The sequence below is a fragment of the Falco punctatus genome (assembly GCF_963210335.1).
Source record: "Falco punctatus genome assembly, chromosome: 14".
NCBI classification, from domain to species: domain Eukaryota; kingdom Metazoa; phylum Chordata; class Aves; order Falconiformes; family Falconidae; genus Falco; species Falco punctatus.
Genome location: NC_137594.1, coordinates 1,847,597 through 1,875,271, shown reverse-complemented (window position 1 = coordinate 1,875,271; position 27,675 = coordinate 1,847,597). Strand labels below are relative to the sequence as shown.

The window sequence follows — 27,675 nt, the reverse complement described above, 5'->3', positions numbered from 1 at the left end:
CTTGGGGCGGGGGGCTGCTTTCGCGTCTCGGCGGGGGGTGAGGACAGTCTGAACATGGCAGAGCTAATCTATAGCAGCTGTCCCTCAGCCCCAAGTCAGCTTAGTCCCCTTCTGGCCTCTGCCGAGCACATTTGCTGTCCTGCTCCCCTGCCTGCTCTTCTGGTCTCGGTTCAATGGCCGGGGGCTTGTTTCCCCTCTCGGGCAGCTCCTGAGCGAGCCGCGCTGCCCTTTGTGCTTCCCCCAGCCTGAAGCCTCCTTCCCTCCATGAGACACTCCGGGCCCTGGCGGCGCTGGGCCTTCCAGCTAGCTGACGGAGGGCTTGGGGTCCCCACTTCAGCATGGTCCCTGGGGGCACAGAGGAAGGAGCTGTGCTCTGGTAGGGGCTCACTGGGGGCTGCAGCTACCGGAGGTGTGTGGGGAGCGGCTCTTCCTTCTGCTGCAGCCATGCGATCATGCTGGGAGCAGAAAGGATCTCCCTCTCCTTTGTTTTCTCCCTCCATCCCTTGTTTTCCCCACCTTCACCTTGTAAAGCCAGGAATGAGGTCAGCTGCACTCAAACCCTTAACTCATCCTTGCTGCCTGCAAAGCATTTTTTCAGTTTTCTGCTGTGTAACGGTGTATATGTGCCTCTAATGCTGAGCTAGGCTGCGCTGCCCGGAATAAATCCCCCCCGCCTCCTCCTGCAGCGCCTGCCGCGTCCCCTCCCCAGGGAACAGCCTGCATGGCGGGGCTGGGGCTGGGGGGCTGCCCCACAGACCCCAGGGCTCAGGCCAGCCCCAGCCCCACCGGCGTGTCCAAATCCTGCAGCACGGGAGCCCCGGCCGCTCCCTGTGCCGTACGTTCGCATCACTTGGATTTGCAGACTCGGCATTTTCTAGCTCTGCTCTCAAAGCCTCTGTTGATAAAGCTAAAAATTCACGGCACGTACTGGCGTGCTCTTTAGCCGAGCAGCAGCCGGGAAGGGGGGAAGCCGGTGGCTGCTGGTCCAGATTCATCCTGCTTGCGTTTCCCTGGGGGTGAGCGCTCCTCGCCCGGCACCAGGGCTGTGTGTGTTCCGGCTTTGGCTTGACGCATGGCACGTGTTAGCCATGGCTCCCTGCCGTGCCAGCACTTGGGGTGAGTAAGGCACCGCAGCAGCCTGGGACCCCAATCCCAGCGCATCCAGCTGAGCTGCTTTCATCTGTGCCGGAGCCGGGGGCTGCTCCATGCTATGGGGAAGGGTTCCCGTCCCTGGTGCCCCACAGGAAGGAGAAGCAGTCAGTGGGAACAACTGCAGGATCAGCCTTTTCATGCAGCTGTGAATGGCCCTTTGGCAGCTGAGCAGCTCCAGGCATCAACACCAACCAAAGGCACATGATGGTCAGATGGGTCCCATGTCCCCCAGCCTGCCCAGGCTCCCTCCGGCGCCGAGCTTTGCCGGGGTGTGGGCACGGCATCGCGTTTAATTGTGCCTCTGACGATCCCTATCGAACCCATTGCCCACCCCACTGTAAAACATTTTCCCTGGGGTTGAGTGAGGTGAGGCCCGTGATGGGGATGGGGCTCCCAGCCCCATGCACAGGGACTGGGAGGGGCAGCTTGGCTCCTGTGGGTGGAGGGTCCCACTGGGGTCCCCAAGGTGCATGGGCACCCCAGGGCATGCAGGACCCCAGAGTACAGGGACCTCCCAAGGGCCTGCAGTGCCCCAGGGTGCAGGGATCCCCTTGGCACGAACAGGACCCCAGGACATGTGGGGGCCCCAAGGTGCACAGTCCCCCTGGGCATGGAGGGTCCCTATGGCACACAGCCATAGGTGCATGCCCCAGAGGTGTGGGGAACCCCCCCAGGGCACGTGGGACCCCCAGGCACGTGGTGACCCCAAGCAGTTGGGCTCCCTAGGGCAATGCTGAGGGTCTGGCAGCCCCAGCCTCTGCAGCGGCTCCCCTCACTGCTGGGGTGCGGCCGTCACGCAGATGCCCACCCTCCTCAGGAGGAGGAGCTGTGGGAGCCAGCTTTAAAGTGGGGCAGAGAAAGGGCCCTTTCTTCCCCATCACCCTGGGCTGGCAGGCGCGCAGCTGCAGGGACACCAGGCAGGGCTGGTGAGAGGGCAGCTGCGACTCTGGTCCTGGCAGCTGCCGGAGGTCCTGGCAGGCACATGGCATCCCTACCACGTCCCTAGGTGGTGGGACCCCCTGTCCCCAGTCCCTCTGCATCCCCTTGGCCTCGCTGCTGGGCACTGCAGAAGCACTGGTGGGGCACAACGAGGGCTCGCAGGTTCTGCAGGGGGCTGTGCGGCTGAGGCTGGGGCCATGTCGACGCTAGCCCCCCTGCGCCTGCTGCGCGAGCCCTGGAACGCCAGTGAGGGCAACCAGAGCAATGCCACGGCTGGGGCTGGTGGCGCCTGGTGCCAGGGGCTCGACATCCCCAATGAGCTCTTCCTTGTGCTGGGGCTGGTGAGCCTGGTGGAGAACCTGCTGGTGGTGGCCGCCATCCTGAAGAACAGGAACCTGCACTCGCCCACATACTACTTTATCTGCTGCCTGGCTGTCTCCGACATGCTGGTGAGCGTCAGCAACCTGGCGGAGACACTCTTCATGCTGCTGATGGAGCACGGTGTGCTGGTGATCCACGCCAGCATCGTCCGCCACATGGACAACTTCATCGACATGCTCATCTGCAGCTCCGTTGTGTCTTCCCTTTCCTTCCTGGGGGTCATCGCTGTGGACCGCTACATCACCATCTTCTACGCCCTACGCTACCACAGCATCATGACACTGCAACGGGCCGTGGTGACCATGGCCAGTGTCTGGCTGGCCAGCACCGTCTCCAGCACCATCTTCATCACCTACTACAACAACACCACCATCCTCCTCTGCCTCATCGGCTTCTTCCTCTTCATGCTGGTCCTCATGCTGGTGCTCTACATCCACATGTTCGCCCTGGCCCGCCACCACCTCCACAGCATCTCCAGCCAGCAGAAGCAGCCCACCGTCTACCGCAGCAGCAGCCTGAAGGGAGCTGTCACACTGACCATCCTCCTGGGCGTCTTCTTCATCTGCTGGGGGCCCTTCTTCTTCCACCTCATCCTCATCGTCACCTGCCCCACCAACCCCTTCTGCACCTGCTTCTTCAGCTACTTCAACCTCTTCCTCATCCTCATCATCTGCAATTCCGTGATCGATCCCCTCATCTACGCCTTCCGGAGCCAGGAGCTGCGGCGGACGCTGCGGGAGGTGGTGCTGTGCTCCTGGTAGGCAGCGGGACGCAGGTAATGGCACGGCCGCCCCCGCCCCGGGCCGCACGGACTGGACAGGACACGCCACGGGTCACCCCCACCCCGCCCGGCCCGGCCCGGCCCGGGGGCTCCCGGTACTCCCGGTACCCAAAAAAAGGCTCTTTGCAGTGATGCTGTGCTGCCCCCGCCGAGCCGCAGGGGGGTCGGCCCTGCCCGGCACCAGCGTTCCTTCGAAGCTCAGTTGCTCCCGGTTGACGCCGTCAGGCCGCGGCCGCCTGCCCCGGGGCTGGAGGGGGGGCACCGGCGGGGCGCCGGAGCGGCCGCGGGGCGGCGGGAGGCCGGTGCCGGGCGGGGGCGCGGGGGGCAGCCCCCAGAACCCCCCCCCGCCTCGCCACCGCCTTTGTTCTCGGGCCGCGCCCGCCCCGGCCCCGTGGGGGCTCCCGGCTCCAGGGACCCCCGGGGCAGCCCCGCCGTGCCCCTCCGGTGGCGGGACGCGGGTTGGGGGCTGGGGTGGTGGATGCGTGTCCCCCCGACCCGCCGCCCCGGGATGCTCCCGCCGTTCCTGCGCGGGCCCGCCGCCCCCCGCGGGTCCCGGGGGCCCCCCGCGCACGGGGGCGGCTGCCCCCGGCGGGTGCGGGTCCCCCCGTGCCCCGGGGTGCCCGACCGGGGCGGGGCGGGGCGGGGCGCTCGGCGGCGCCGGTGCCGCAGGGGCTGTTACAGCGCTGCGGCGGCGGCCGCCGATTGGCTGCGGGGCGGCGGTGACGTCAGCGGCCGGCCCGGTGCGGCGCGAGGTGCCTATAAAGGAGACGGCGGCGGCAGGGCCGCCCCCCGCGCTCCCGGTGCCGCTCCGCTCCGCTCCGGCTCCCGCTCCCGTCCCGGTCCCGCTCCGCTCCGCTCCGGCCCGGCAGCACCATGAGGGAGATCGTCCACATCCAGGCGGGGCAATGCGGCAACCAGATCGGCGCCAAGGTAACGGCAGCCCCGCCCCGCCGCTGCGGAGCCCAGCGGCGGACAAAGACCCCCACCCCACCCCCATCCCCGGTCCCCTCCCTTGCCCCCCCTCCCGCCGCACCGGGCGGACAAAGAGCCCCGCCCCCCCCATACACAACCCCCGGTGCCTTTGTCCGCCGCCGCCCTTCAGCACCGCGGACAGCGCCGCGGGCCGCCCCGCCGCCAGGGGGCGCCCCCCTCCCGCCCCGCCCGGCTCGGGGCGGGGCACGGCGCCCCCGCTGAGCCCCTGTACCCCCAGTTCTGGGAGGTGATCAGCGACGAGCACGGCATCGACCCCAGCGGCAACTACGTGGGGGACTCCGACCTGCAGCTGGAGCGCATCAGCGTCTACTACAATGAGGCCTCCTGTAAGCGACCACCCCCACGGAGCCCCTCCACCTCCGGACACTCCCCGGGCGGGGGGGGGGCGTCCCTTCTGCTCCCCCCCCCAAGCAAGCAGGTCCTGGTTGTGCTGGGGTGGGACAAGAGGCAGGTGGCCGCACCCACCCCGCAGGTTTAGGGGGGGCTTTGGAACCCAGCCCCGTGAGACCCCCGCTAGGGGGGGAGAAGGATGCACCCATCTCCATGGAACCCCCATGGTTTGGGGGGGACATGGCATGTGCACCCAGCCCCACGGGATCCCCATGGTCTGGGGAGGGACACCGACATGTGGGACCCTGTGGTTTGGGGGGGACACAATACATGCCCCCAGCCCCACAGGGACCCTGTGCTTGGGGGGGGACACATGACCCATGCCCCATGGAACCCCAGGGTTTAGGGGGGACACAAGCCATGCTCCCACCCCAGTGGGACCCCCAGGGTGGGTGGGTGGGAGGGGAGCGGCAGGTCCCCTCCTGGCACAGGGTCTCTTGCAGCTCACAAGTATGTGCCTCGTGCCATCCTGGTGGACCTGGAGCCGGGGACGATGGACAGTGTGCGCTCAGGTGCCTTTGGCCACCTCTTCCGCCCAGACAACTTCATCTTCGGTAGGTCCCTGGGGGAGGGGGATGGCGTCACCCACGTCCCCAGACCCCTCATGGGCCGTCCCCGTCCCCGGGGCGCTAGATGGGTGCAACCCCACCTGCGCCGCGGGGCCAGCATGGCCGGCATGCTGCCAGCCCTTTGCAGTTGCTTCCCACCCCGCCCCAGCGTCAGATGTTGCCGATGCCGCTGGCAGCAGCGCCCCGTCCCCTCCCCGGCGTGGGCGCGGGGGTGCCGGCAGCCATCAGATGCCTCTTTTTTTCCCCCACCCCGGCAGGGCAGAGTGGGGCCGGGAACAACTGGGCCAAGGGACACTACACGGAGGGGGCCGAGCTGGTGGACTCGGTGCTGGACGTGGTACGGAAGGAATGTGAGAACTGCGACTGCCTGCAGGGCTTCCAGCTGACCCACTCGCTGGGCGGCGGCACCGGCTCCGGCATGGGCACCCTCCTCATCAGCAAGGTGCGAGAGGAGTATCCTGACCGCATCATGAACACTTTCAGCGTGGTGCCATCCCCCAAGGTGTCAGACACGGTGGTGGAGCCCTACAACGCCACGCTGTCCATCCACCAGCTGGTGGAGAACACGGATGAGACCTACTGCATCGACAACGAAGCCCTCTATGACATCTGCTTCCGCACCCTCAAGTTGGCCACCCCCACCTATGGCGACCTCAACCACCTCGTCTCAGCCACCATGAGCGGCGTCACCACCTCCCTCCGCTTTCCTGGCCAACTCAATGCTGACCTCCGCAAGCTGGCCGTCAACATGGTGCCCTTCCCCCGTCTCCACTTCTTCATGCCGGGCTTCGCCCCGCTGACGGCCCGCGGCAGCCAGCAGTACCGCGCCCTTACTGTCCCCGAGCTCACCCAGCAGATGTTTGACGCCAAGAACATGATGGCCGCCTGCGACCCCCGCCATGGCCGCTACCTCACCGTGGCCACTGTCTTCCGAGGCCGCATGTCCATGAAGGAGGTGGACGAGCAGATGCTGGCCATCCAGAGCAAGAACAGCTCCTACTTCGTGGAGTGGATCCCCAACAACGTCAAGGTGGCCGTCTGTGACATCCCTCCCCGGGGGCTCAAGATGTCCTCCACCTTCATTGGCAACAGCACAGCCATCCAGGAGCTCTTCAAACGCATCTCGGAGCAGTTCACGGCCATGTTCCGTCGCAAGGCCTTCCTCCACTGGTACACGGGTGAGGGGATGGACGAGATGGAGTTCACCGAGGCCGAGAGCAACATGAATGACCTGGTGTCCGAGTACCAGCAGTACCAGGATGCCACGGCCGAGGAGGAGGGCGAGATGTATGAGGACGACGAGGAGGAGTCGGAGGCGCAGGGCGCCAAGTGATGCCCGTCGCCTGCCGCCCGCAGCCCCCCAGCTTCGCGCTGCTGCACCCCCCGGGCCCCGGCCGGGCTGCCCCCACGTGCCCCTTCAGTGTCTCCTGACCCCGTCCCTCCTGAGCCGGCTCGGCCCCCTGCCCTCCCTTCCTGCCTCCCCCCCTTTTCGTTTTTTACTGGTTCGTGTCTATTATTTTTTTTGAATACTTAATAAATTTATTGCTGTCCAGGTACCACCTGTCTGCAGCTCCCGGGGGGGGACAGGACACACAGTACTGGGGGCACCTCGGGGGGCTCAGCCCCCCCCCCCCCCATTCCCATCAAGAGGCAGGGGGGCGGTTGGGGACCCACTGTGTGCCCCACAGACCCAGTGCCCTGGGGTGTAGGTGTCACCTTCCCTGGGTGTGGTGCCTGTGCCTTTGTCCCCACTGTCAACCGCCTCCACCTTGGGGCAGGGGCTGTCCCCTTCCCCATGCCAGGGCAGTGCTGGCCCTTTGTCACCCCCACCTGAGGTGGGGCCCAGACCCCGAGGTGCCCCCCGAGGGCTGAGCATGGGTCTGACTTCAGGGGCCCCCAGCTCCAGCCTGGGCACTGAGCCCCGGGGGGGGGGCGGGGCAAGAGCTAGGCTGGGCTGCCGCTCCCTCCCGGGGGGAGAGAGGAGGGGCTGGGAGCTCTGGGGCCAAGGCACCATTGGGATGGGGACTATGGGGTTGGGGGCTATAGGGATGGGGACTATGGGGCGAGGGGTTATAGGAACAAAGGGCTGGGGGCTCTGTGGCCAGGGTGCTATAGGGATGGGGACTGTGGGGCTGGGGGCTATAGGGACAAAGGACTGTGGGGCTGGGTGCTCTGCAGCCAGCGCTATAGGGATGGCGATTATGGCTCTGGGGGCTCTGTGGCCAGGGTGCTATAGGGATGGGGCTGGGGGCTATAAGGACAAAGGACTGTGGGGCGGGGGGCTACAGGGACAAAGGACTGTGGGGCGGGGGGCCCTGGGGACCGGGAGCCGTGGGGCGGGGGTCTCTGGGGCGGGGAGCAGGGAGCAGGGGGCAGGGGGTAGGAGGAGCCGGGGGGCCGTGCAGGCGGGTCCGGTCCCCGCGGCCCCGCCGCCGGTGTCCCCCCGCCCCACCCGCGGCGCGGCCCCGCCCGGGCGCTGCGCACTGCGCTCCTCCGGCCGGCAGGGGGCGGCAGCGCGGCGGGGCGGGGCTGGCGGGGGCGGGTCGCGGAGGGGCGGGGCTGGCGGCGGCGCGCGGCGGGCGGTGAGGGGGGGGCGCTGCCGGCCCAGGGCCCGCGCGGGGGGGGCCGGGACCCCGCGGGGGGCTGCAGCGGGGCCGGAATGGGGGGGCCGTGGGCAGAGGCGGGCGGGGGGGCGGGGGCACGGGCCGGCCCACGCGTGCCCGCGGCCGGCTGAGGCGGTGCCCCGCGTCCCGCAGGGCAGGCGGCGATGGCGTACGACGAGCGGCTGGCCCGCTTTCGCCAGGCCCACCTCAACCCCTTCAACAAGGCCCCCGAGCAGCAGGAGCGGCCCGACGGGGGGGCCCCCGCCCCAGGTGGGTGCTGACCCCCCCCACCCTCTACCTGCCCCACGGCGGGGGCGGGCGGCGGTCCCAGCCCCCCCGCCCTCGGCCCGTTGCAGCCCGGCAGACGGAGCCGTGCCCCGGGGACCCCGAGGGTGCCCTGGACCTGGGCCTGGCCGAGGACCACTTCTCCCGGCCCGTGGTGAGTGGGGCTGGGGGCGGGCGGGGCGGGGAGCGGGCGTGCGGGTCTTGGGAAGGGGCGTGTGTGGGCTGGGGAGGGGGAGGTGGGGAGGGGTTGTCTGGCCTGGAGAGGGGGCGTGTGGGGCTGGAGGGGGGGTGTATAGGGTGGGGAGAGAGGCGTGTGGGGCTGGAGAGGGGCTGTATAGAGTGGGGAGGGGGGTGTGTGGGGCTGGGGAGGGGTGTGTGGAGTGGAGGGCCACCGACCCACCCGCCCCCCGCCGCTGCCGCAGGGCCTGATCCTGGCGCCGGACGTACAGCAGCTGCGGCAGGCCATCGAGGAGTGCAAGCGGGCCATCCTGGCGCTGCCCGAGCACTCTGAGCGCCAGAAGGACGCTGTGGTGCGGCTCATCCACCTCCGCCTCAAGCTGCAGGAGCTGAAGGTGGGGCCGGCACCAGGCCGGGGGGCTCTGTGGGGCTGGGGAGGGCGCAGCTCTCACACCCGCCCCCCTCCGCAGGACCCCAGCGAGGATGAGCCCAACATCCGGGTGGTCCTGGAGCATCGCTTCTACAAGGAGAAGAGCAAGAGTGTGAAGCAGATGTGTGACAAGTGCAGCACCATCATCTGGGGCCTCATCCAGACCTGGTACACCTGCACAGGTGGGGCCGGGACACCCCCCCCCAGCCCCACATCCCCATCCCCCTGCTGACGGCTGCCCGTCTGTCTGTCCGGCGCCCCCAGGCTGCTACTACCGGTGCCACAGCAAGTGCCTGCCGCTGGTGAGCAAGCCCTGTGTGCGGGCCAAGGTCAGCCATCAGGCTGAGTACCAGCTCAGCATCTGCCCCGAGAGCGGGCTGGACAGCCAGGACTACCGCTGTGCCGAGTGCCGTGCCCCCGTCTCCCTCCGTGAGGCTGCGCCACCACGGCGGGGGGCTGGGGAACTGCTTGGGGCTGTGGGGCTAGGCGCCCCTGGGGAGCTCTGGGGGGTTGGGGGCAGGAGAATGTGTGGGGCTGGGCTCCGTTGGTGACTGTGGGGGGCTGGGAACTGGGGAATGTGTGGGGTTGGGGGCTCTGGGGGCCTGGGGGCTAGGGCTGCCTGGGGTTGGGGGCTGTGGATGTGTAGGGCTGGGCTCCTTTGGGGACGGTGGGGGGCCGGGAACTGGGGGATGTGTGGGGCTGGGGGCTCTGGGGGCCTGGGGGCTAGGGCTGTCTGGGGCTGGGGGCTGTGAATGTGGGGGGCTGGGCTTCTCTGGGGGCTGCATGGGGCTGGGGGAACTGAAGGCTGGGGCGCTGTGTGGGGCTGGGAGCTGAAGGGCTCCATGGCACATGGGAAGGGGACATTGGGGTCCTGCTGTGTTCCCGGCTGCTGCTGTGTGTCCCACGGGGCTGCATGGCATGGGGCGGGCAGGGTGCGGTGCTGGTACATGTGCCAACATGTGTGCCGGCGTATGTGCCGCTGCAGGGGGGGTGCCCAGCGAGGCCCGGCAGTGCGACTACACCGGCCTCTACTACTGCAGCAGCTGCCACTGGAACGATCTGGCCGTCGTGCCCGCCCGTGCCATCCACAACTGGGACTTCGAGCCACGCAAGGTGCCTGTGGTGGGGGCTCAGGGGCACTGGAGGGACCATGACCCTGGTCATGGGGGTCCCTGGGGGCTGTGTCCCTGGGTAGGAGTCACTTGGGGGGCTGTGTCCCTGGTCATGGGGGTTCCTGGGGGCCGTGTCCCTGGGTAGGAGTCACTTGGGGGGCTGTGTTGCTGATAATGGGGGTCCCTGGGGGCTGTGTCCCTGGTGATGGGGTCCCTGGGCAGTGGTGCCGAGGCTCCCCAGGATCGTGATGGTGGGGACAGCTGGGTGCCAGCGGGGTGATGGTGGCCCCAACCGCGGGTGGGCAGGTGTCACGCTGCAGCATGCGGTACCTGGCGCTGATGGTGTCGCGGCCGGTGCTGAAGCTACGGGAGATCAACCCGCTGCTCTTCAACTACGTGGAGGAGCTGGTGGAGATCCGGGTGAGTGCAGCAGGGTCTGCCCCTGCCACCGCCCTTTTCCCTGGCTTGGTCCCATTCCTGTCCCCATTCCCATCCCCGTTCCTGTCCCGTTTCCCTGCAGAAGCTGCGCCAGGACATCCTGCTCATGAAGCCCTACTTCATCACCTGCAAGGAGGCGATGGAGGCGCGGCTGCTGCTGCAGGTCAGGCCGCGTGGGCGGCCAAACTGGGAAGACCCTGGGATGGTGGGGGGACCTGGGACAGGCCTGATGGTGACAGGCTGTCCGCCTGCAGCTGCAGGACCGGCAGCACTTTGTGGAGAACGATGAGATGTACTCGCTGCAGGACCTGATCGACATCGAGGCCGGGCGCCTGAGCTGCTCCCTGACAGAGATCCACACGCTCTTTGCCAAGCACATCAAGCTGGACTGCGAGGTGAGCCGGCACCGGGGGGCAGACTCAGCCGTGACCCACGGCGTGGCTCCCGTGGGGCCAGCACCACGCGGCGGTGGAGGTGGCGGGGTCCCCGCTGAGCACCTTTGGGACCCTCTGCCCGCTCCCACCGCAGCGCTGCCAGGCAAAGGGCTTTGTCTGCGAGCTCTGCAAGGAGGGCGACGTGCTCTTCCCCTTCGACAGCCACACCTCCGTCTGCACCGACTGCTCCGCCGTCTTCCACCGGTACTGGCACCCACTGGAGGCAGCCGCTTCCCCCTGGCCCGGTGATGTGGCAGTGGGCAGGGGGCACGTGGGTGGCACTGGAGCCAGGGCAGTGGGTGACCCGGCAGTGGGTGACCCAGGGTGGCCTGGTGGTGGGTGGGTGGCTGGGTGGTGGGATGACCGGGGGGAGGGGTGGGGGGGGGGTGAAGGGGCAGTGGGTGGGTGACCTGACAGCGGAGTGATCCAGCGACCCGGCACTGTCCCCTCCCTGCAGGGACTGCTACTACGACAACTCCACCACCTGCCCCAAGTGTGCCCGGCTGAGCCTGCGCAAGCGGTCCCTCTTCCAGGACCCTGGCACAGAGGCAGAGCCCTGAGGGGGGGCCTCTGGCCCCACAGCTGCCCCACAGCTGCCCCACGGCTGTGTGGGGCTGGGGTGGCTCTGCGAGGCAGCTGGGACCACCTGCCCGTGGGGTCAGCAGCGCTGCGTGGGCCTGGACCCTGCGGTGGGGGGGGCCGCTGCCGGTCCCCAGCCCCGCGGGAGGTGCCAGGTCCCGGTTAACCGACATAGTGGGGACCACCCCAGGCTCTACGGGCTGCCCTAGGCCCGGGCCGGGCAGCACGGGGGGGCAGGGCCCCCCGCCAGCTCCAAAAAGACACTACCGGGATAACGCTGGTGACTGCGGGGGGGAAACACCCGGTTCCGGCCCCCTGGCCGGGGCCGGGACCGAGCCCCCTGGGGCCGGGGCTGGGCCGGCGGGGCGGGGCCGCGGCCCCTCCGTCTTTCCTGTAGCATTAACGAGGCCTCTTTGCGCAACCCAGCACTCGTCTACCTGCTTTGGCTCGGCGGCGGCATCGGGGCCGGGGGCGCACCGGGGCCGGCGGGCGTGTGCGGTACCGGAGCCAGAGGCAGCGGGGCTGGGAGAGGCCGAGCCATCGCTCGGGAGCGGCGGGCCGGGGTCTACCCGCCGGGGCCGGGGCTCCGCAGGGCGGGAAGGAAGCACCGGGGCAGACCCTGGGCTGAGCCCCCCCGGCCCCGGGTGTGCGGGCGGGCCCCGGTGCCGCCCTGCAGGCCGCTGCGGGGCGCGTCGCGTTATGTGACGTTATCAGCGTGCGGCGCGGCGGGGAGCCGCCGGGTCCACCTCCCGGTGCCCTCTGCCCCACCCCCCTTTGCGGCGACGGAGACGGGCAGAGGCACGGCGGTGGTGGTCGGTCGGTTTTACCGGAACACAGCGCTGCTACATGAGGCCCAGGCGGGCACCGGCCGCGCTGGGCGGCCCCGGCCCCGCGCTGCGCCGGCTCCCCGCGGCGGGGACGCCGCTTGCCCCTTCCCTGCCACCCGCAGAACAGCGGGCACGCCGGGTTACCGGCTGTGCCCGGCCCCGGGCCACCCCCGCCGGCTGGCGGCCGCCTCTGCCCGGGGCCGGGCCGCGGTGCCCCGCCACGCCAGTCCTGTGCCCCGCCCCTGCAGGCAGAGCGGCGGGGACGGGCCCCAGCCGCGCTCGGGGCGGAGCCACCGGCCCCGGTGTGTCCCCGGCGTCCGTGCCCCGGTGTGTCCCCGGCGTCCGTGCCCCGGTGCCGGGGCAGCCCTTAGGGCTCCCGCGGCCGCTCGGCAGGCAGGCAGGCGTCCGGGGGTCCTGGTGGCAGCTCCGGGTCACTGAGGTGCTTCTTCTCCCGGCCCTGCTCCCGGGCGCGGGTCCAGGAGGGCGAGCGCAGGTACCCGGCCCGCGGCACGGCCTGCAGCTGCAGCCCTGCAGGGACAGACGGCTCAGGGATGGACGGATGGACGGGCCGGGACGGACAGGCTGCGGCTGGCCCCACTCGCTCACCGCCGGGCAGTTCTCCGGCCACGTTCTCCTCGTCTGAGTCGGCAAAGACCTCAGCCAGCTCTTGGTCCGACACGTCGGTCAGCTCCGTCAGGTCCAGCAGGTCGAAGTGCACCTCCAGCGAGGAGACGCTGCTCAGGGGCTCTGTGGGCAGCCGGCCACGCTCGGGCACCCGGCCACTGCCCGGTGGGGCACCCTGGGGACGGGCTGAGGGGCTGATGCTTGGGGACCCAGGCAGCCGGTGGGAGAAAGAGGGGCTTGGCAGGGGTAATGGCTGGCAGGGGAGCTCAGGGACAGGCAGGGGATGCTGGGGACAGGCAGGGACCCCAGGGACAAGCAGGGGATGCTCAGGGCAGGCAGGGGACCCTTAGGACAGGCAGGGGATGCTAAGGACAGGCAGGGGTCTGCAGAGGCTGGCAGAGACCCTGGGGACAGGTAGGGGACCGCAGAGGCCCCAGGGACAGGCAGGGGATGCCCACACAGGGCCACACTCACGTCTGCGCTCGGTGACCTGCAGCAGGCTGGTGCTGGGGATGGGGATGCCACCCTGCTCCTCTGCGGGGGCTCCAGGGGTCTCTGGTGCTGGCCCGTGAGTGGGGGTCCCCACCGGGTGCTCTGTGGCCAGGGTCTCCTTGCCAAGCTCTGCCATACCCACATTTGCCATGTCAGTGATGGCACTCCCTCCTGGAGCCCTGCCAGCCCCTCATGGGGTGTCCTGGCAGGGAGGGACAGGGTCAGTGGGACCCCCAGAAGGGCCCAGGGGGATGGGTAGAGCTGCCCGGGGCCCCATGCTGGCAGCTGGCATCCTGCGACCCTGCCCCGCACAAGCCTTTTGTGTCGGTGAGACAAAAGCATGGCCTGTGCCGGAGCCCAGACAAGGGACTGTTTGTCTCCCCGCAAGAGCCAACGGGGCCAAGGCAGCCATGGTGGTGGCACAGCCGTGCCTGGGCACCCCTCAGGGGCAAGCGGGTGCTGAGGATGCTGAGGGAGCAGCAGCACCTGGTCCCCGGCCCACCGGAGGTTGGTGCTGAAGCAGGATTGACCCAGCTGTGCCCCAGCACCACGGGCCACGCCATCACCGTGCTGCAGCGTGAGATGGTACCGGGTTGGGCTCAGCGTGGGCTGGGCATCTCCTTCCCCGTGGTGCCGGTGGGGCAGAGGACAGAAATTCCCCCGACCCAAAGGAGCTGGGATAGGGAAAGGGGCATTACAAGGAACAGTTTAGTTCCTCCTCCTGGCACACGGAGCTGCAGGGACACCCACACCCTGGCCCAGCACCGGCTTTGCTGCCTCCTGACCCCGCAAGGTGGGACCAGGCACCCCATGCTGCTGGCACCTTCCCTGCGGCTGGGAAATGGGGTTCCCACCCGCTGTGCTGCTGGGAAGAGCTCCCCGGGGTTTGGGGGGAGGGCACACGGGGGCTGCCCTCTCCTGCTGTCCCACCCCACACATTGCCACTGTGCTCGGCTCCAGTGGAGCCGGTGACGTGGTGGTGTCACTACCCAAAGTGTGTCCTCCCCTGCCCACCAGCAGCCTCCTTGCCCCCCTCTGCCCCCGAGCCCCCACGCACCAGGGTGCTGGTCCCTGCCGCAGAAATCCCCTCTGGCCTCGGCCTGCATGGTCACACCGTGCCGCCAGCCACGCCGCCAGCCACACTGCCCCGCTCCGGCCTGGGCTCACCGGCTGCCTGGCGGGGAGCGGGACCAGCATCAGGGCTCCCTCCCGCACGCCGCTCTGCTGACTCACGTCAAACCGCAGAGCCAGGCAGCAACTGGCCCCGGCCACCCCACCACCACCGGCCACACTCCTGCCACTGCCTGGCCCAGTGGCACTGTCCCCCCGAAGCGGTGGCCCAGGAGGGCACTGCCAGGGCTGACACCGTGACAGGGGTCATGGCACAGCTGTGTGCAGGCACACACAGGAGGGATGGGTGTGCATGGGAGCCCTGGCACCACCTGTGTCACCAGGCAGGACCCCACTGCAGCCCGCTGCTGCAGCCCCCCGCTGCAGTCCCCTCCCAGTAGCAGGGCCCCCCCAGCTCCACTGGGACAGCCACCACCCCATCCCTGAGTGCCCCAGCCTGCCGCACTGCTCCACCAGCACTGGCACACCTGCACGGGGGGGGGTCTGCCCCGGCACCCCCCTGCCTCTGCCTGCCCCACCAGCGGCACCCCGTACCCTGGGCTGGCTCCCCACTGCACTCCCACATCCGCTGCCACCCCTCCCTCCCCAATACCCTTTGCAGCCCCAGCTGCATCCCCCCATTACACCCCCCATTCCACACACCGTGTCGCATTCCCCCGGTTGCGCCCCCCGGTTGCACACACACCTCCGGTTGTACCCCGCTGTTGCACACACCCCCATCGCACTCCCCGGTTGCACACACCCCAGCTGCACACCCTGGTTGCAGCCCCCGTTGAACTCCCCTATTCCACACACCCCCGGTAGCAGCCCCCAGTCGCACACATCCCCGACTGCACCCCCCGGGGTTGCACCTCCCCATTGGACACACACCCCCCGGTTGCACCCCCCCTCTGCACACACACACGGTTGCACACACCCCCATTGCGCACACACCCCCATTGCACGCACACCCCATCGCACCCCCCCGCCCTACATCCCGCTGTGCCCCCGGCCCCTCCGCGCCCCACGGGGTCCGGCCCGGTTCCGCCCGCTGCGGGCTCCCGCCCGGTCCGTGGCCACGGTGCTGGGCGCTCCGGTCCTGCCCCCTCGGCCCCCCCGCCCTCGGCCCGGCCCCCCCTCCCCGCCCTCACCTGCGGTGCCGGCCGCTCCCGGAGCCTCCATGGGCCGGGGCCGGGGCCGGTGCTGGGCGGGGCGGGCCCGGTGCCAGCCCGCAGCCCGCACGGTCCTGCCCGCCGCGGCGGGGGCGGGGCTGGAGGCGGGTCGGGGGGGGGCACAGGACCACCCTGCCCTGGGGGACCGGCGGCACCGCGGGTCCGGCAAGGGGAGGGGACACGGGGGGTGGCTGGCCGGGGGCGGGGACAGAGCTGCCCTGAGGGGGGGCACCACGCAGAACCGGGAGTGCGACGGGGGCCCGGGCGTGCGGCGGGGTCTGGGCCGCGGAGGGGGGGGCGGGGCACTGGGGGACCGCAGCTGCGGGGCCAGGGGCCGGGGCGCGGCGGGCGGGCAGCCCGGGCTGCGGAGCGGCGGGGCCGGGCACGGCGGGGCTCCGGTTGCCCCCCCGCCCCGGGCCGGAGCCGGCCCCGCCGCCGTTGCTAAGGCGGGGCTTCGCGTTGCTAGGGGGCGTGGTCGACCCCTGCGCGCCTCTCGCGAGATTTATCCGCCCGTTGCCTGGAGACCGCGGCGTCAGCGGCAGCCGCCATGGTGAGAGCGGGGTCGGGCCGGGAGCTCGGGAAAAGGGAGCCCGGGGGAGCCTGCCCCTGCCCCTGCCTGGGGCCGGGAGGGCAGGCAGAGGGGCCTGGCCCCCTCATGGGGAGGGAGCCCGGAGGGTTGGGGGGCGACCTGGCCTGCTGTTGGGGAGGGAGCCCGGAGGGCTGGGAGGGGAGGCAGTTTGGCCTGCCTCGCTCTTGGGGAGGGAGCCCCCAGGGCTGGGGGGGCCCAGCCCGTGCTTGAGGAAGGGAGGGAGCCCCTTGGCACCATGCACAGCACTGCGGTGACACTCGTGAGGCATCTGTTTGGGTAGGTGTGCCTAGGGGTTCACTGCAGAGCTGAGCTGGCAGCGGCAGAGCATGAGCTACCGGTGTCCTGGGGGGTCTCGGAGGCTCCTCTCCAGGGACCGTCACTCTTCTTATCCTGCCTCTGCCGTGAGAGCAGGTATGCTTTGTGGCCTGGGGTGGTGCAGGGGCGCTGAGCAGCACAGCTTCCTACTGGCACCAGAGCCACATGCACGCACCATGTGCATTTTGCTTTCTTTCCTTAGGCACCTAAAAAGAAGGCAGAAAAGAAGGCAGAAAAGAAGGCAGGAAAGAAGGCAGAAAAGAAGGCAGAAAAGAAGACAGAAAAGAAGGCAGAAAACAAAGTGAAAGGGAGCAAAGCTCCAGCAGTGGTGGATGGCTTGTCCCCAGCGGAGATGAGCAAGGAGCAGGTGAGAGATCCCCCATCTCCCAGACCACCCCCGGGTATGAGGGTGTTGCTGCTTGCAAGAACAGTGCTTGGGACCCCTGCTCGATGCCTGGCTCTGGCGACAACAGGTGGAAGAGGGTGACAAAGACAAGCAGTCAGGGTTCAGTTTGCAGCCTGACACCTGTCTGGGCTGTGTGTGGGGCTTCTCGCTGTCCCTGGAAGGAGCAGCCATCTCATCCTACCCTCCCTTGTGCTGGTCCGGGGCACACTGCTCTGCAGCCTTGTGCCCTCACTGCTTTCTCCCTGACTCCATAACCCCAGCACCCAGCTCAGCCCGGTGATGGGCTTAGCCTGGAGTTCTGTGATTACAGCCTGTTGTGCTCTCAGTGACATTGCTGCTGAGGCAGGAGGCTCCCATAGGCTTGGGGAGGGCAGGCAGAGGTGGAAGGTGCAGCTGCTGCCCCTTGGTTGCTCCAAATCCAGCTTGTTTTGCTGGTTGTCCTACAAACAGAGGAGGACATGGCTGTGGCCTGGGGACCTCGCTCCTAGGATAAGATCTTGCACATCTCAGTGCAAGCAGTGTGCCCAGGTGGCCAAGAAGGCCAGTAGCACGCTGGCCAGTACCAGAAACAGTGTGACCAGCAGGACTAGGGCAGCGGTTGTCCCCCTGTGCTCGGCACTGGTGAGGCTTTCCCTCCAATCCTGTGTTCAGTTTTGGTTCCCTCACTGCAAGGGGGACATAAAAGTACTGACATGCATCCAGAGAAGGGCAACGAAGCTGGTCAAGGGTCTGGAGCGCAAGTCCTCTGAGAAGCGGCTGAGGCAACTGGCGTTGTTTAGCCTGGAGAAGAGGAGACTGAGGGGAGACCTTATCACTGTCTACAACTCAACTACCTGAAAGGAAGTTGTCCCACCTTGGTCTCTTCTCCCAAGTGACAAGCAATAGGACAAGAGGAAACAGCCTCAAGTTGCGCCAGGGCAGGTTTAGATTGAATATTAGGGAAAGTTTCTTCACCAAAAGGGTTGTCCAGCACTAGAACAGGCTGCCCAGGCAAATGGTGGAGTCATTTTAAATGAGGGCTTTAAAAGGTGTGTAGATGTGGTGCTTAGGGACATAGTTTAGTGGTGGGCTTGGTGGCATTATGTTAATGGTTGGACTCTATGATCTTAAAGGTCTTTTCCAACTTAAATGATTCTATGCTGCAGTAGTATTTAGGCACCTGAGAATGGTGTTAGCAGACACTGCGAGACAGAATATGAGAGCCCAGGCTACTTACAGTAGGATAAAGTTTTGTTACTCCTTTTCTAGAGGCTGATGGGTTCTGTCAGGCCCAGGGTGTTAGGGCTCCTCCCCTTCTCTCCTGTGCTTCTCCCAGTAACAGCCACTGTGTCCTGCCAAGTTTGTGACATGGCTTGCCACGGGTGTCTTGAAAAAGCAGCTGTCCAAGGTCTCCTTGTCCCTTTCCCTCCTTTTCTCTTGGCTTTGCAGCTGCAGAAGCATGTTGCGCGCCTCCGGGAGGAGCTGGACCGGGAACGGGAAGAGCGCAACTATTACCAGCTAGAGCGTGACAAGATTCACACCTTCTGGGAGATCACCCGCCGGCAGCTGGAGGAGAAGCGAGCAGAGCTGCGGAACAAGGACCGGGAAATGGAGGAGGCAGAGGAGCGGCATCAAGTGGAGATCAAGGTGGGAGGGGAGAAAGCTCGGAGGTGTTGTGAGTGCCCCAAGCTCCTGGTGAGCCTCAGGCAGCTCTAAAGAGGAGAGGGAAAGAGGAAGAGGAGGAGGAGCTGGGTGGGATGCAAGCCAGGAGCATCTGGGCCAGTATTCCAGCTCCGGGTGTCTCCTGCTGAAGCCCCTCACCTGATCCATGGCTCGTCTTTAGGTTTACAAGCAGAAGGTGAAGCATTTGTTGTACGAACACCAGGAAAACCTCACCGAGGTGAAGGTGGAGCGCACTCTGTCCATGAAGCAGGCCCAGAATGATTACTGGGCCCAGGAAATAGAGCTGCGGAAAGGCATGGGCTCCTTGAGAGTGGAGCTGAAGGAGCAGGAGCGGGCACATGAGGCGGTGGTGAAAAACCTGTGTCTGGTACGTCCTGGGCTGGGCCAGAGCTGTGTGAGGTGCCTCTGCCATAGAGGGAGGTGGTGGGGCCTCAGGCTGAGCCCCCGCAGCCCCAGCTTGTGAGCATGAGCCTGCCTCCCTGGCTCTCTCCGTGGGGTGGGGTTCCCTGCAAGCCCTGGTAACCGATGCACTAGAAAGTCAGTGCAGAAATGGGGAGAAAGCATTCCTGGGCAGCTCCTGTGAAACTCCTCTCCTGCAGCAGGGAGCTGTGAGAGTAACTGGAGAACCTACAAGCTTTCTTTCGCTTGGATAATGTGGGAATGGTGGCATGGCAGGAGACTTTCCCAGGGAGCAGGAGAGAATCCCTTGGGATGTGGCTGACTCAGGATTTGGTTGTCTGCCTCTTATGCATAGTTTCTCCCTAACAGAAACAAAAGGAGGAGATCACCCGGCTGTGCAACAACTTTGAGGGACAAGTGAAAGGTCAGGATGTGCATATAGGCTCTTCGTGAGCTCCCTTTGTCAGTGCGCAGGGGAAGGCTCCCCTGAGCTCTGCTGCGCTGCTGGTCTCCCTAGCAGAGCCTTAAGAAAGGAGGATGTTTTTTCCCTAGTTCTGGCTGTTTTTTCCCCCTGTTCTGGCCAGTTTTACCCCAATTCTTGCTCCTCTGTGCTCTGGGGCTGCTGGACCACAGCATCGTGTGAATGGAACGAGGGCATGTGCCCGTGGTGCGGGCTGAGGGGTGCAGGCAGGGTGCCTGTCACTGCTGCCACACTGTACCACTGCAGGCAGCTGCCTGGTAGTACTTCTCAAGCCTGTGGAGTGGGGTGGCTGGAGGAGCCCTTGCAGAGTCCTCGCTCCAACGTCCTCCTTGGAGGACGTTTCAGGTTCACATGGACTGACTTGGAGCTTTTCCATGCCCTCTTTCCAAGGATGCTATTTCTGGGCTCTGCTTACCATGGTCCCAGCATAACTGTTCCACACGCTGGTGGCAGCTGCGGTGACGCTGCTAATCAGCATCTTGTCCTCAAGTAATGCCACAGTGGCATGCACCAGGCTGGTGCTGGCTAACAGACCTGGAGTGCATCACGTGGGGTCTCCAGGAGGTCCTCACTCGGCCCCCTGTGCGCTCCCCTAGAGATTGAGGCCAAGTACACCAAGAAGATGCAAATGCTGCGGGATGAGCTTGAATTGCAGAGGAAAACTGAGATCCACAACATGGAGGAGAGGAAGAACAACCACATCAGCGAGCTGATGAGGAACCATGAGAAAGCCTTCAGTGACATCAAGAACTACTACAGTGATACCACCACCAAAAACCTGGCCTTCATCAGCTTGCTGCAGGTACTGTCTGCCCCTCTGCTGCGGCCTGCGTGGCCTGCAACATGTCACCCTTCCACCACGGGACTGTGCCTCTGAGGATTTCACCCAGATCTGGCCAGTTCCCAGTGGTGATGTAGGTGCAGCCGGTCTCTTAAGGGTTTTACACTCTTACATGAGTGTAGTTCTAGAGCACAGGGAGATGGGTCTTGCTGGGCCAGCAGCGGGAGGGTATCCTGACAGTGTGGGAAGCTCTGAGAGGCAGGGCAGCCCCCAGGAGTTGGCACTCGTGTTCCCAAGAACAGGAGCAGATGGAGGAGGTGAAGAAGAGAGAGAATCACTTGGCAAAGGAGAATACAAACATGCTGCTCCAGAACAACGAGCAGAAGGAGTCCCTACAGCAGGCCCAGGAACAGGTGTCTGAGCTGCAGAAGAAGTTGGCCCACTATGACAAGGACAAGGCAGCCCTGATGGTGAGTGGCCAGCCTTGTCCTGGCTCTTCCCTGGAGGGAGTCGCTCAGCAGTGACCTCTGCCGCTTGGCTTGGCCAGATGCCTGAGCAAAGTCCTTCAAGTCCCTCTCCACCCAGCTGGCTGTCTGTAAGATCTCAGGTGGGACTCCCGGGACTCTGGCAGCAAGAAACTGGAGTAGCCCCTGCTGCACAGAGGGAAGGGAGTTGGTGTTGGGTGGTGCTTGTTTTTTCTTACCCACATCTCTGCTGATCACTCTCCTCCCTTGCCAAAACACTTCCCCCCCACCTCCCAGAGAAACCCGTGCTCTTTAACTGTCCCTTCCCATTTGCAGAACACAAAAGCCCTTCTGAAAGTCACCCAGAAGGAACTGAAGGATCTTCGGTGGGAACACGAAGTACTGGAGCAGAGGTTTGTTAAGGTGAGAGCTGCAGGTGGGGCTGGGCATCCCACTTCCCTCTCCAAACTGTCCCCTCCACAGAGGACTGGGTGTGAGGGCTTAGCAGAGAGTCTGCGCTTAGCCGAGGGCTTTCTGAAGCTCTAATCCAGAGCTGCGCGATAACTGCTGCTTCCAACAAAGCTTCTCACAGCTTTGGCGTCTCCCACGGTCAGCAGACAGGCCTGGCCTTGTACTTTGCTAAGCAGTCATGCACGCTCTGGCAGTTCCCTCCCGGGCTGCGAGGGACTGGCCGCAGCAGCGGCTTGGGGGCAGAGCCATGGGGAAAGATTGTCACAGGCCACCCCCAACCCTCCCTCCACCAGCCTCAGCTCGCTCCCTCCTTCTGCCAGTGTTGAAGGGTTGCCCCCCCCAGCTTGTTGTGCCGGGGCAGCTCCAGATAAGTCCTGTAGACTGAGTTGTCTCAGACTCAGCCTTTTCCCCCCTGCGCCCCCCCGGCTAACCCAGATAAGTCTGCTGAGGCAGAAGGGAGCTCATTTGCAATTCGTAGAAATCCCCAGGAATATGAACATTGATCTGAGGCCTCGTTAACAATCCATCATTAAGGCAGCAACATATTCAGTGCATTCAGAAATAGGCTTTGGAGGAGAGATCGTGTCCTAATTAGGACACATTAACTAGCTGTGAGCCAGGGATTCCTGCCAGCTGCGAGGAGGAGAGACCCCCGTGTGCTGCAGGACCCTCTCTGTGGTCTGAAATAGTGCCCAGCAGGCCCGCTGGCCCGTCCTGTTGGCTGCTGGGGTCATCCCATGTCCAGCAGGGAGGAGGAAGCAGAAGTGCAGGTGCTGAGGGGGTGCCAGCCATGCAGGGAAGCTGTGCTGCCACACCTGCCTGCCCTGCAGGCTGCAGGTGCTGCAGGCAGCGGCTGGGTGCTGGCTGGAGCAGGCAGGGCCGAGCTGCCGGACCAGTTTGATGCTAGCCCTGGGTGGCCGCCAGCCCGGGGGTCCTGGGGGTGGTGTGAAGACATGCTGTCTTTGGGAGCAGGTGCAGGCGGAGCGAGATGAGCTCTACCAGAAGTTCACCAAAGCCATTAACGAAGTGCAGCAGAAAACAGGGTTCAAGAACCTGCTCCTGGAGCGCAAGCTGAAAGGACTCCTCAGCGTCCTGGAGAAAAAGGAGGCGGAGCTCAGCGAGGTCCTTGCAGCCTCCAACCTCGACCCGAGCGCAATCTCCTTGGTCTCGCACAAGCTGGAGGTACCATGTGCCACTGTGGGGCTGAGTGGAGGCTGACCTTGGGGGGCAGGGGCTGCTCAGGGCTGGTCACAGACCTTGGAGCGTGCCAGTCCCTGTCCTACATAGCTGTGGCTGCCACATCACTCATTCCTGGTGCTCCTGGGGCCATGTGCAGTGCTGCAGGGCACTCCGGCTCTCCCTTGAGAGCAGAGTGTGTGGGTGTCGGGGTTTGGCACTGATCTGTCCCTCAGGTGGGGCCTGTTTCGAGGAGAATGGCCCCAGGCCGAGCAGCACTCCCTGGCACTCTGGTGCGGAGCAGCCAGCTGTGAGCAGGGGTCTGTCAGCAACACGGGGTGCTCTGTGCAGGGGCAGCCATAGCTGGTGAACCTCCCCTGGCCTCCCTGCCTGCAGGGAAGGCGTACCCGGGTTCCCAGGGGCTCAGCAGCATCTGCCTTGCGCTAAAAATACATACGCAGAAAGCCTCAGTGCAGAGACCCACATTCCTGGAGCCTGCCGCAGCCGTAACCGGAGAAGCAGCACTTGCTTGGGCTTGGGTTGAGACAGGGGACGTGGGTTCTGGGCTTGGCTTTGCCACCACCCTGGTGCCATCCCGCACCAGCCTGTCCCCATCCAGGTCCCCTCCGTGGCAGGTGGCACGAAGCTTGTGGGCACCCTCTTGCCGGGGTGCCCTGGGGGTGCATGCAGCAGCGGCCAGGCTTGGGGCCTGTAGGACAGGGCAGCGGATGTGGCACTTCTCTAGCAGGTGTCACAGCAGCAGGAAGGAAAACACATTCCTGGGAAGGCGTCACGGTGTCCAACTCTCCTGCAGCTGCTGGGGTCCAGGAATTCCTCTGCGCAGCTGCCTCCAGCGTCTTTGTGGGGAGCCTCTCTGTAATTCCTCTGGTGCCACAACGGCAAGGCGGTGCTGCTGGAGCAGGTGCTGCCATCGCCTCCCCTGCTGTGCAGCGGGGCAGGCGATGATGGCAGGGCTGTGCTGGCGCTTGTAGCGTTGGTCAGGGAGATCCCTTGCCTCTGCCTGGGGCTGGCTGTCCCTGGCAGTGTTAGCTCGAAGGGGGCAGGGTGGTGGCTGCCTGCCAGGCTGTGCTGCGAGCTGCTCCGCATGAGCTGGGCCCTGGTGCCAGCCCGGCAGCCACACAGCAGCTCCTCCGTGCACCCTGCCACGCTGCTCCCGCCTGTGCCACGGCCACCGTGCTGCCGAGGCTGAGCAGCCGCTGCCTAACGCACCGTCTCCCTTTGCAGGACATGCTCAATTCCAAGAACTCCACCATCAAGGACCTGCAGTTCCAGCTGGCCCGAGCCTGTAAGGTAAGGAAAGGGGCTGGGGGCGATGGCTGTGGCTTAGGGGGGTGGAAATGGGACCTGCTGCCCCAGGCCATGCACAGAGTGGAGGGAAGGGGACTCGAGCAGCCCAGCTGAGCTGCTTCGTGCCCTGGGCCAGGCTGCTTCGTGCCCTGGGCCAGGCAGGCCCCAGCCAGGCCAGTGTCCCCTGCAAAGGCAGGCACATTGGGTGTTCCCTACCCGCCCCGGTGAAGGGGCTGCAGGGAGCCCCTGCCCAGGCGTGGAGGGGCTGGGTTGGAGCTGGGCTTCGGGCTGACTGGGGAGCACTTCTCTTGCAGGCACACAATGACATGCTGCAGACGTTTGAGGCAAAGCTGACAGCCTTTGGCATCCCCCTGGACAACCTGGGCTTCAAGCCCCTGGTGAACCCCGTGCCGGGGCAGGTGCTGGGGCAGGGCCCTGCGGGACTCGTTGCTGTGCCCACCTGACCCCAGCCCCCACCGAGGGACCACTGTGCCACGCAGGGAGTGGAGCCGTGCCCCCTCGTGCTCTGACAGACCCCAGCGAGCCTTCTGCAGGACCCAGAGGACCCTCTCTCCCCTCCCCAAGGGGGGTGTTTCCACCAGAGCAGCCCCCTGCTCCTGCTGCGGGAGATGCCAGCTGCAGGCAGCCGCCAGCCGGGGTGGCTCTGACCAAGTGATGCCAGCATGGCCCAGGACCACGGCACAGCTGGGGGGCTCCTGGCATCCCACACACCAGACTGGGTGGAGCAGGGGGCCCATGTAGGTTCCCCCCAGGCTCCTGAGCTGGCCTCCCTGGCTGTGCTGCCCCTTGGTCTCCCCTCCTCTCCCCCCCCCTGCTGAGAAGCCATTTGTGTACTGCCTCCGGGAAGGTGATTTTTTTCTTTTAAGACAAGCGGTGCTGTTTGAAGCCTTTAATGGTGTCAGTAGCATAGTTTCCTGCCTCCGGTGACCTGCGTCCCTGGGGGGAGGATGTGCCTTTCCCCTAACTGCCCCGGTACGTTGTGTAGGAGTAGGGGCTGATCAGCAGTGGGATGTGCAGCTTCTGGGAGGCGTCGGTGATGGTGAACACAACCTGGGGGAGAGTGAGGAGGCAGAGGCTGCGATTTCCCTCCGGCAGGCTCAGCTAGCCAGAGCTGGGCTCTGGGGGATGCTCGGAGTGGAGCCGGCAGCTCCCAAAAGCCTGGCTGCAGCACCTGGACCCCTGCTCCGGTCCCAGTGTGGTGGCAGCTGGCTCCTGGGGCCCCATCCACCTGCTCCCCGTGCTCCGTACCTCCACAAAGGGGTAGAAGCTGGCGTGCCCCAGGCCCTGCCAGTACGCTGCCGTCTCAAAGCGCAGCTTGTAGGTGCCGGCCTTGGCCTGTCCCACAGCCAGGAGGGGCAGGCAGCGCCCGTCCGCATCTGTCCACCTGCAATCAGAAGGAGCAAGCCCTGCCACCGCAGCCGTCCCCAGCTCCGAGGGACGCCCCTGGCAGCTGGCTCGCCAGGGAACAGGCACCAGCCTCCTCTGCCTGTAGCGCTGCTGCCGGCTCTCCTACCTCTGCACCAGTTCCGTCCACTGCTGCCCCGGCTCCTGCAGCTGGGACAGCCGGATAGCCAGGCCCGCGGCCGGCAGCCCCGTCGCCGTGTTCAGCACGTGGGTGGTCAGGGGGCCATTCGCCATCTCAGGGGCGTCTTTAGCCTGGGGCAGAGGAGTAAGCGAGGCTGGGATGTGTGCTGGCAGCGCTGCCTGCCTCCCCACTCCTCTGTGCCGCGGCTGCCCATGCCACAGCCGAGCCCCCAGCCCCTCTCCAGAGGGACCCTTGCTCACGGTACTGGTGTACCACCTCCCTGCAGCCAGGGCTGTCCCAGCAGAACCCTCTGTCCCCAGCACCCTGCTGTGTCCCAGGGCAGGGACACGTGTCCTTCCTGTGTCATGGGGCTCAGTTCCGTCGGTGCCAGGGCCCTGCCCACAGCCCAGCTGCCGCTCCCCCCGGGGCACTGCCGCTGCCTGCAGCGTGGGCACCTGCCAGGTTGCCGCCAGCACAGGGGGGTGCTGCATGCCCGGGGCAGCACCGGGCCCCCACGCATCCGTCCGTCCCAGCGGGCCGTGGCATGGTGGCTGCAGCTGGCCTGCACCCAGGGAACAGCCCTGTCCCTGTCCGTGTGGGTGGACATTAACCCTGCAAGCACGCCAGAGCTCCTAGGGCCAGCGGTGCGGGGCCAAGGGCAGCGCTGGCGGGGGCAGCCGGGCCCCTTCCCCTCTGGGAGCCCCCAGGTTGTGCTTGACAGGGTGGGAGCGCGACGCAGGGGCTGCATCCTGCGGCTCCGGCACTGCTGCCAGCTGGGCAGGGCCAGGCTCCCTCCCTGGAGCCGGGCTGGCTCTTGCTGCGTCCCGGCACGCCAGCTCCAGGCTTCGGCTGCTGGCTGAAGCGAGGATGCCGGTGAGGCATGGCGGCGAGCACCAGTGCCCGGCTGCTTACCTGGCTTCCCTCCGTCCTGCCCGACCAGGAGCCCACAGCTGGTGACACTGTGCAAAACGCCATCCCCTGCACCGGCCACCCTTCCCAGCGCCGCAGCCTCTCCCCAGGGAGCTGGTGAGGCTGGATGCCGCTATCCCGGCACAGGCCACAGCAGCACCGGGCACTCCGCCCCGGCTGGGCCGAGCCAGCGCAGGTGGCTTCCCCCTGGGAGGTGTGCCCCAGAGCCATACCAGCACCCACGCTCCAGCAGCACCGCGGCCCCGGGGTTGGTGGACCGGAGCCCAGTGGGACGTCGGGGCACCGGGCCAGGAGGAGCCACGGCAGAGCTGCCATCCCAGCCTCGCCTTCCTCCTTGGAAAGCGCCCGGAGCGCATTGGCGCTGCGGCAGACGGCCACATGGGTGCTGCCAGGAACCGGCAGCAGCTCCACCGTGGTGGACCCCTGGCTGTTCACCTGCCGTGGGGGCACGGGGGTGGTCTCAGCACCTCACCTGCACTTTAATGAGGACGGTGGCAGTGGCCTGCAGCCCGTACCCGTCCATGTCAGCCGCCTGGACCTCCAGGGTGTATTCAGGGACCATCTGCAGCGAGTGGCTGTGTCACCCCTCAGCAGGGGGGCGAGAGCCAGGTTTGGGGTGGCCTGGGGCTCACCTGTGCTACTAGCCCTGCAGCAGTCACGAAGATTGCCCCGGTGCTCGGGTTGATGGCAAACATGTGGGGCTGGGGCCAGCCCGGCGTCTGGCGCAGGATGGAGTAGAACACAATACCATTGTTGGAGTTCACCATGTCGTCCTGGTCCGTGGCCAGCACCTGCAGCACATGGGTGCCTAGCAGCAGGCAGTTATCGGTGACATGTCCCCTGTGCCCCCGGCGATGCCTCCTGCTCAGTGGCATCGCTCTCACCTGGCTCAGCCCCCTCCAGCACAGTGCCATTGAAAACTGCCTGGGTGAAGATGGGCCGGTTGTCATTCTGGTCTGTGACGGTGATGATGATCTCCATGGGGTCCTCCACAGGCTGCCCGTTGGCCGACACGGCGTGGGAGAAGAGCTGCGAGGGGCACCGTCAGCCCATGTGCGGCCCCAGGGACCATCCCCTCCCCATCCCGGCCCCCCACTCACGACGTATTTATCGATCTCCTCCCGGTCCAGCGGCTTCGTCACCTCCAGCCACCCCGTCTCCCGCTCAATGGTGAAGACGCCCACGGGGGGGGTGTCTGCCCCCTGCCCCGTGATGCTGTAGAAAACTGTGGTCTCCTTGTCCTTGTTGGATTTGATCTGGCAGCGCGGCAGAAGGGGGGGTTAGGGGGGTCCCAGTGCTCTGGGGACCCCCCCTGCCCTGCGCCCCGATCCCCTGTACCTGCACCAGCTTCTTGGGGAAGGGTCCCCGCTCGTTCTCAGGGCAGTTGATGGGGGGGATGACCCAGTCCCTCTTCTGCCGCTGGAGGCCATGGCCATGCTCAGGGAAGACCAGCATGTCCTGTGGGATGGTGAGTGGGGCTGAGCGGCTGCGGGGAGGGGGGCAGAGCGCTGCCCAGGGGCTGGGGGGGCTGTCCACCTGCCCCCCCGCCCCCCCAGATGTGCAGCAGCCCCCTGCCCCCATCGCATGGTCCTACCAGCAGGAGGAGGAGGGAGAAGGTGCAGGGTGACATGGCTCCAGCTGCACTGACTGCTCCTCTGG

The 27,675-nt window shown here is 66.4% G+C and overlaps 6 protein-coding genes across 15 annotated transcripts; 4 read left to right on the top strand and 2 right to left on the bottom strand.

The window, feature by feature from the left end:
- The first annotated feature begins 42 nt into the window (after positions 1-42).
- MC1R (melanocortin 1 receptor) lies at positions 43-3,936 on the top strand. Its single transcript, XM_080364831.1, has one exon. The coding sequence runs from the start codon at positions 2,289-2,291 to the stop codon at positions 3,231-3,233; it is 945 nt and encodes a 314-aa protein (XP_080220957.1). The 5' UTR covers positions 43-2,288; the 3' UTR covers positions 3,234-3,936.
- Positions 3,937-4,030: 94 nt separating this feature from the next.
- TUBB3 (tubulin beta 3 class III) lies at positions 4,031-6,752 on the top strand. The gene is made up of 4 exons (XM_080364830.1): positions 4,031-4,183; positions 4,464-4,572; positions 5,080-5,190; positions 5,463-6,752. The coding sequence occupies exons 1-4, from the start codon at positions 4,127-4,129 to the stop codon at positions 6,536-6,538; spliced, it is 1,353 nt and encodes a 450-aa protein (XP_080220956.1). The 5' UTR covers positions 4,031-4,126; the 3' UTR covers positions 6,539-6,752.
- Positions 6,753-7,754: 1,002 nt separating this feature from the next.
- On the top strand, positions 7,755-11,617 carry DEF8 (differentially expressed in FDCP 8 homolog). 5 transcript variants are annotated; one of them, XM_080364829.1, is made up of 12 exons: positions 7,755-7,787; positions 7,962-8,078; positions 8,165-8,247; positions 8,516-8,665; positions 8,741-8,882; positions 8,965-9,129; positions 9,686-9,813; positions 10,119-10,232; positions 10,333-10,413; positions 10,505-10,645; positions 10,779-10,888; positions 11,142-11,387. In XM_080364829.1, exons 2-12 carry the CDS (start codon positions 7,973-7,975, stop codon positions 11,242-11,244), a joined length of 1,323 nt encoding a protein of 440 aa, XP_080220955.1. In that variant the 5' UTR covers positions 7,755-7,787; positions 7,962-7,972; the 3' UTR covers positions 11,245-11,387. The 5 variants fall into 5 exon arrangements, with proteins under 5 accessions (XP_080220955.1, XP_080220951.1, XP_080220952.1 ...); XM_080364825.1 differs by having other exon boundaries at positions 7,757-7,787; positions 10,847-10,888; positions 11,142-11,612; XM_080364826.1 differs by lacking the exon at positions 7,755-7,787 and having other exon boundaries at positions 7,846-8,078; positions 10,556-10,645; positions 10,847-10,888; positions 11,142-11,617.
- A 450-nt stretch (positions 11,618-12,067) lies between these two features.
- DBNDD1 (dysbindin domain containing 1) lies at positions 12,068-15,633 on the bottom strand. 4 transcript variants are annotated; one of them, XM_080364835.1, is made up of 5 exons: positions 15,468-15,591; positions 14,264-14,380; positions 13,189-13,335; positions 12,697-12,837; positions 12,137-12,618 (listed from the first exon to the last, which is right to left on the bottom strand). In XM_080364835.1, the coding sequence occupies exons 2-5, from the start codon at positions 14,310-14,312 to the stop codon at positions 12,458-12,460; spliced, it is 498 nt and encodes a 165-aa protein (XP_080220961.1). In that variant the 5' UTR covers positions 14,313-14,380; positions 15,468-15,591; the 3' UTR covers positions 12,137-12,457. The 4 variants fall into 4 exon arrangements, with proteins under 4 accessions (XP_080220960.1, XP_080220959.1, XP_080220958.1 ...); XM_080364833.1 differs by having other exon boundaries at positions 12,132-12,837; positions 14,264-14,376; positions 15,468-15,568; XM_080364832.1 differs by having other exon boundaries at positions 12,134-12,837; positions 15,468-15,592.
- Positions 15,634-15,897: 264 nt separating this feature from the next.
- DRC4 (dynein regulatory complex subunit 4) lies at positions 15,898-24,454 on the top strand. Of its 2 annotated transcripts, none has more exons than XM_080364823.1 (11): positions 15,898-16,038; positions 16,595-16,759; positions 18,227-18,424; positions 18,621-18,827; positions 19,229-19,283; positions 19,937-20,142; positions 20,424-20,591; positions 20,922-21,008; positions 22,029-22,238; positions 23,478-23,543; positions 23,855-24,454. In XM_080364823.1, the coding sequence occupies exons 1-11, from the start codon at positions 16,036-16,038 to the stop codon at positions 24,002-24,004; spliced, it is 1,515 nt and encodes a 504-aa protein (XP_080220949.1). In that variant the 5' UTR covers positions 15,898-16,035; the 3' UTR covers positions 24,005-24,454. The 2 variants fall into 2 exon arrangements, with proteins under 2 accessions (XP_080220949.1, XP_080220950.1); XM_080364824.1 differs by lacking the exon at positions 15,898-16,038 and adding an exon at positions 16,090-16,488.
- LOC308053512 (cadherin-1-like) lies at positions 24,436-27,597 on the bottom strand (the record flags this gene model as incomplete). Of its 2 annotated transcripts, XM_080364809.1 has the most annotated exons (8): positions 24,436-24,611; positions 24,810-24,945; positions 25,075-25,217; positions 26,489-26,578; positions 26,649-26,824; positions 26,901-27,045; positions 27,117-27,272; positions 27,355-27,597. In XM_080364809.1, the coding sequence occupies 8 exons, from the start codon at positions 27,595-27,597 to the stop codon at positions 24,522-24,524; spliced, it is 1,179 nt and encodes a 392-aa protein (XP_080220935.1). In that variant the 3' UTR covers positions 24,436-24,521. The 2 variants fall into 2 exon arrangements, with proteins under 2 accessions (XP_080220935.1, XP_080220936.1); XM_080364810.1 differs by lacking the exons at positions 26,489-26,578; positions 26,649-26,824; positions 26,901-27,045; positions 27,117-27,272; positions 27,355-27,597 and adding an exon at positions 25,999-26,480.
- Between the last annotated feature and the right edge of the window lie 78 nt (positions 27,598-27,675).

Coding starts and splice junctions, on each gene's coding strand:
- TUBB3 (XM_080364830.1), top strand. CDS start 4,127: ATGAGGGAGATCGTCCACATCCAGGCGGGGCAATGCGGCAACCAGATC. Junction 4,184..4,463: donor GCAACCAGATCGGCGCCAAG/GTAACGGCAGCC, acceptor CTGTACCCCCAG/TTCTGGGAGGTGATCAGCGA. Junction 5,191..5,462: donor CCCAGACAACTTCATCTTCG/GTAGGTCCCTGG, acceptor CCACCCCGGCAG/GGCAGAGTGGGGCCGGGAAC.
- MC1R (XM_080364831.1), top strand. CDS start 2,289: ATGTCGACGCTAGCCCCCCTGCGCCTGCTGCGCGAGCCCTGGAACGCC.
- DRC4 (XM_080364823.1), top strand. Junction 22,239..23,477: donor TGGTCTCGCACAAGCTGGAG/GTACCATGTGCC, acceptor CTCCCTTTGCAG/GACATGCTCAATTCCAAGAA. Junction 23,544..23,854: donor AGCTGGCCCGAGCCTGTAAG/GTAAGGAAAGGG, acceptor CTTCTCTTGCAG/GCACACAATGACATGCTGCA.
- DEF8 (XM_080364825.1), top strand. CDS start 7,973: ATGGCGTACGACGAGCGGCTGGCCCGCTTTCGCCAGGCCCACCTCAAC. Junction 8,248..8,515: donor ACCACTTCTCCCGGCCCGTG/GTGAGTGGGGCT, acceptor CCGCTGCCGCAG/GGCCTGATCCTGGCGCCGGA. Junction 10,646..10,846: donor ACATCAAGCTGGACTGCGAG/GTGAGCCGGCAC, acceptor CCCCTTCGACAG/CCACACCTCCGTCTGCACCG.
- DBNDD1 (XM_080364832.1), bottom strand. CDS start 14,312: ATGCAGGCCGAGGCCAGAGGGGATTTCTGCGGCAGGGACCAGCACCCT. Junction 13,336..14,263: donor CGGCAGGGACCAGCACCCTG/GTGCGTGGGGGC, acceptor TGGGTATGGCAG/AGCTTGGCAAGGAGACCCTG. Junction 12,838..13,188: donor GCAGGTCACCGAGCGCAGAC/GTGAGTGTGGCC, acceptor GGCTGCCCACAG/AGCCCCTGAGCAGCGTCTCC.